We start from the raw sequence: 5,683 nt of genomic DNA on the forward strand, positions 1-5,683 counted from the left end.
GCCTCTCAAGTCTTGAGCTGTCATGCACAGCTGCTGTGATTTCATGAATGCATTTGTGCAAAGCTAATATATAATACTAATTTATGAAGATATTTAAGTGTTTAAAGATATGCTGTTGTGTGCTACCAGAGAATGAATGTAGTGAGTAAAATGTGGACCTAACCCTAATCTTAACTAACAATGAAATTAATAAATTATGTGCAAGTCTCCTTGAATATTCCATGCAAATGTTACAAAAGAATAAAGTTGTTTTTTAGATAACTCAACCAGGAATGTCATTCACTACTCAGTGTTACCTGAAAGAGAAGATAGAAATGTTGAACATTTTGTGTAATCAATTTCCTATCTTTTTTGTAAAATGTAATAAAGTACATAGAACATTATCTGAGTTTGTGATTGTATAATATAAAAAATAATTTGATATAACGTATATTTTATTTTGAATACTCAAATATTTGAAATATGTGCATGGCTGCTAGGGTAATGATTGTTCTCTGTAACACTGCATGGAGCACATATCAATTTTTGAAATTAAAAAATAAAAAACAAGGGTAAAGTACCACCCAAAGTTTTGAGATTTTAAAAATTAATTTTAGGTTACCTATTCTGCTCTGCACTGGCAGAATTTACTAATTAGTAAACTATCACTAAGTGTGTCAAGGAGGAAGCCATTGTAGGACAGGTTAGTCTTGAGTTTAACTAATCCCAAATGAATTGAGAAAGAATTATCTCCTGAGCATAGACTGAGTCCATGCCCTAATTAGGAAAATTGCTTGACCAAAGGGAAGCCAAGTCGAGTGTTTTCATTTGGTTGGTACACTTTTTCTAGGTCTCTCTGAATTGTTTGGTTTCCAAGAAAGAGGATTCCTGACATCACTACACACTCGTCTTGAGCTTCTGTGTGCATCCTTCTGTTCTTTAGCTGAGTATATCAGGGATTTATACTCTGGCCAGAGAAGGTAAGGCTGTATTTATGCTTGTGCAGATTTCAATCTTTATCTTATCCAGAGACCTTCAACACGCTCCACCCTCTACTGTCTTAAAACTGTATCAGTTTCTCTGTGTTCTTAAAGAATTGCAGGGATGAGAATAGTATGTCTGGTAGCACACTCAGTTTCTGTGAAACAATAAAAGAGACCAAAGATGCATTTATTTTCATTTGTAAGTGAGGCTGTTAGCAATCTCATAAGCAATTCAGCTTGTGTCACTGAATTAAATGTCACTGAAGTTTTTAATGTGACAGTCTTCGGTGTAATAAACAGAGTGAAGAGCAACCTGGATGCGAAAAACTTCTGGAGAATAATATTAAATATGTCTGATTTTGTGTTTTAAGTGGAAGAAATTAAGTCATGGCTGAAGACTGTAGTGTTTTATATCTACCTGGTATTATCACATACACCAAACTGTGCTTGACATTTGTGAAGAAATGAATTTTCATCTATCGTCGGAAAATTTACTTTAATGGGAAAATGCAAGGTCCCCAAATTATCAAGTAGATACATTTATTATTAGTAATTTTACATTTTACTATATTTTAACTATCATGTAAAAACCACAAAACAGTTACCTTTCAGCGTTGATTTCATAATGATGAAAAATATATTTATATTCCTAAAGAGAAAAACCACAGAGACTCAGAAGTCAAGAGTGAAAGAGCCGGACAGTGCCCATTTTCAGCTTTGGTATTTATCCCTTGCTGACTGCCTGCCTAGAAAGTAGCCCATCACACTGTGGTCACCACACATGCTGTGCTGTCTGTTAGCTCTCAGGAGAGTGTAGAAGATTACAGTGTAGAGGATGTCATTTAATGAAGTGAATCCTATAGAAAGTTTTATTTATTCTAAAGATTCTTTGAGAAGGAGGGCACTATTATGCTTTGAGATAAAAGATCTTCTTCATGAGGTTCTGTTTGTCCTCAAGAATGTTTAAAGATAAGATCACAAAGTGAACTTAGTAAAAAGAAGATGTTGAAATGCTGTAAGTGGCTTAGAATTCACAGCAAGTAGTTATGGACCCCCTGGCTCTGTTTAAATTATTTTCTCTGGCTTCTGTTTTAATTCCCACAAATTAAGAACTTGGTTATTTTTATAACTTAAGAACATCTTGCCTTATTTATCTCTTGGCAAATACATTTATTTCTTGGCCATTTTAAACAGCACACATAATAAGGTTGAAAATAACTATGACATTCGGGAGGTGGTGGCACACTCCTTTAATCCCAGCATTTGGGAGGCAGAGGCAGGAGGATCTCTGTGAGTTTGAGGCCAGCCTGGTGTACAATAGCTAGTTCCAGGACAGACTCCAAAGGTGCAGAGATATTCTGTCTTGAAAAACCAAGAAATAAAGAAAAAATAAAGAAAAGAGAAACAGCTTTTAGGTTTAGTAAATATATTTGGTGCTCTTTGTACCTCTAAAGTACAGAAGTTTGGAAATATTATTAGAATTGAAGTTAAATGTTATATATTTGGTCTTGAAAGCATACACTATGTGAAACCAGAAAATAATTTGCATATTAGAAATGAAGATACTATTAAAATATGGTTACACAAAGGTATCATACTCTCATAGAAATTATGACTGTATGTAGAATTTCTGTGCACAATTGTTGAAGCAGATTTAAAGTCCCATTTACTAAGATATTTTTTTCAACAAGGTGTTTTTCGTTTAAGAGGAATGAGCAGAGATTAGAAAATCTTTGTTTTTTTTTTTTTTAGGTTTAGCATTTTCTTTTTTTTTTTAATTGAGAAAAGGAAAAAAAAACAAGTTTCCCCCTCCTTCCAGCCTCCCATTTCCCTCCCCCTCCTCCCACCCTTCTCCCCCTCCTCCCACCCTTCTCCCCCTCTCCCCACTCCTCTCCTCCTCCCTCTCCAGTCCACAGAACAGTCCGGGTTCCCTGCCCTGTGGTAAGTCCTAGGTCCTCTCCCCTCCGTCCATATCTAGGAAGGTGAACATCCAAACTGGCTAGGCTCCCACAAAGCCAGCACATTACGTAGGTTCAAAACCCCGTGCCATTGTCCTTGGCTTCTCATCAGCCCTCATTGTTCGCCATGCTCAGAGAGTCCAGTTTTATCCCATGCTTTTTCAGTCACAGTCCAGCTGGCCTTGGTGAGCTCCCAATAGATCAGCCCCACTGTCTCAGTGGGTGGGTGCACCCCTCGTGGTCCCGACTTCTTTGCTCATGTTCTCCCTCCTTCTGCTCCTCATTGGGACCTTGGGAGCTCAGTCCAGTGCTCCAGTATGGGTCTCTGTCTCAATCTCCATCCATCACCAGATGAAGGTTCTATGATGATATGCAAGATATTCGTCAGTATTGCTATAGGATAGGGTCATTTCAGGTTCCCTATCCTCAGCTGCCCAAGAAACTAACTGGGGACCTCGACTTGGGCATCTGGGAGCCACTCTAGGTTCAAGTCTCTTGCCAACCCTAAGGTGGCTCCCTAACTAAGAATTGTGCTTCCGTGCTCCCCTATCCAACCTTCCTTTATCCCAATCCTCCTTTTTCCCCAAGTTCCCCCATCCTCCCCTTCTCACTTTAGAAAATCTTTGTAAAACTGCCCCATGGCTTCATTCCATCAGATGTAGTATTAACAGGATTTAAACAGTTGTTTCTTTTACACTGAATTTACACCTTTATTCTTTTGTATCTGTAGATTCTTTTTACTAGGAATCAGCATGAGAAACCACTCTGTGATTACCGAGTTTGTGCTGTTGGGCATTTCAGATGACCCAGAGCTTCAGGTTGTAATTTTTTTCTTTTTATTCATTGCTTACATATTAAGTGTGTGTGGAAACCTAACCATCATCACCCTCACCTTGCTTGACTCTCGCTTAAAGACTCCTATGTATTTCTTCCTCCGGAATTTCTCCTTCTTAGAAATTATGTTCACCAGTGTTTCTGTCCCTAGATTTCTGTGGTCAATAATTACGAAAGTTAAGAGCATTTCCTACAACAACTGTTTGGCTCAGTTATTTTTCTTCATCTCCATGGGAGTGTCTGAGTTCTTTCTTCTAACCGCTATGTCTTATGATCGCTATGTCGCCATCTGCAAGCCACTGCATTACACCGTCATCATGAGTCAGAAAGTCTGTGCCCTTCTTGTCCTCACCTCGTGGCTGGCAGGATTTCTAATCATTTTCCCATTAGTCATACTTATCTTCAAGTTAGATTTCTGTGCATCAAACATCATCGATCACTTCTCCTGTGACTACTTCCCCATTTTACAACTCTCCTGCTCAGATACAAGGCTTTCAGAGGCACTTGGCCTTTATGTTGCCTCCTTCACTCTGCTCTTCACACTGGCTCTAGTGATCTTGTCATACATCTGCATCATCAACACCATTCTGAAGTTCCCATCTGCCAGTCAGAGGAAAAAGGCTTTCTCCACCTGCTCCTCTCACATGATTGTCATCTCTATCTCGTATGGATGCTGCATTTTTGTTTACGTCAAACCTTCTGCCAATGAACGGGCATCACTGACCAAAGGGGTGGCTGTTCTCAACACTTCAATTGCTCCCATGTTGAACCCTTTTATTTATACATTGAGAAATCAACAAGTAAAACAAGTCTTCCAGGATTTGATTAATAAAGCAATGCTTCATAGAATCAAATGAAAGCAATTATTAACATGAATAACATCGCACCTTTTCAAAATAGGAGGAATGAAACTTTTTAGTATGAGCTTATTGGTTTCAGGTTTTTTTACAAAAGTATTTTGTGTGTATGGATGCTTTTCCTGCATGTACACCTGTGTACATTTCTGTTTATACTGCATGACTGGTACCCATAGAGACCAGAGGAGGGTACTGGGTTCCCTGGAAATAGAGTTATATATGGTGATGAACCATCATGTGGGTAGTGGGAATTGCACCAGTGTACTCGCAAAGAACAGCAAGCCCTTTTAACTCCAATTCACCTGTTAAGTACCTCAACTTTCTTATAAATTTTAAAGTTACTGTGTTATGCTTGCCATTAATCCTCCATAGGTATTATTTAGCGTTTTCTCTGCATTGAAACTTTCCATCCTGTAGGCATTGAGGATCAGTGTCAAATTTATGGAACAGTTGATAGACATTAATACTGTGGAATATTAACTTGTGTTTAGTTACAATCTTTGTCTCTAATATATGATGCTTATTGTAAAATGCATTTGCTTGTTATCATTTTCTTCTTCATTTCATTGGGCAGACTTTCTCAATCTTCCTTTTGTAACCTTGATACAAATATGTTTTGTGTTTATATTCCTTTAGATTGTTTGTATATTCTGTCATGGCTATTCCTTTTTGTGTATCTTTGGGGTGGTGTGCAAATGGAGGAGTTTGTGTACATATGTGTGAATGTGCATGCCTGTGTATATGGATTCCAAAAGACAGCATTGAGTGATAGCCAGTAAGAGTGTCTATCACTCTTGCCTTTTCCTTTGAGGCAGGATCTCTCACTGAAACTGGAGTTCAGCTAGGCTCACCAGAGACAAGCCACGGGGACCCACTTGCTTCTGTTCCTTTCAATTCCTGTGTCACAGGCATGCATGGGACTGTGCTCAGATTTACTGTCACTACTGATATCCAAACTTTGCTCCTCCCGATTGTGTAGCAAGCACTCTTGACCACTGAGCCATCTCTCCTTGCCCAGTCTACTGCAATATCATTGCAATAAATTAGTCCCTTCAGCTGGTGGCATAGAAGC

General features: G+C 38.6%; 1 protein-coding gene across 1 annotated transcript; it reads left to right on the forward strand.

Moving 5' to 3' along the window:
* Positions 1–3,672: 3,672 nt before the first annotated feature.
* Positions 3,673–4,611, forward strand: LOC121461203 (olfactory receptor 6C3-like). The gene has a single exon (XM_041672126.1). The coding sequence runs from the start codon at positions 3,673–3,675 to the stop codon at positions 4,609–4,611; it is 939 nt and encodes a 312-aa protein (XP_041528060.1).
* Positions 4,612–5,683: the final 1,072 nt, after the last annotated feature.

The sequence above is a fragment of the Microtus oregoni genome, unplaced genomic scaffold (genome assembly GCF_018167655.1).
Source record: "Microtus oregoni isolate MIOR12 unplaced genomic scaffold, Mior012 000001F_ref0000356, whole genome shotgun sequence".
In the NCBI taxonomy this organism is placed as follows: Eukaryota; Metazoa; Chordata; class Mammalia; order Rodentia; family Cricetidae; genus Microtus; species Microtus oregoni.

Excerpts from the sequence above, each read along its gene's own strand:
- LOC121461203 (XM_041672126.1), top strand. The coding sequence starts at position 3,673 with ATGAGAAACCACTCTGTGATTACCGAGTTTGTGCTGTTGGGCATTTCA.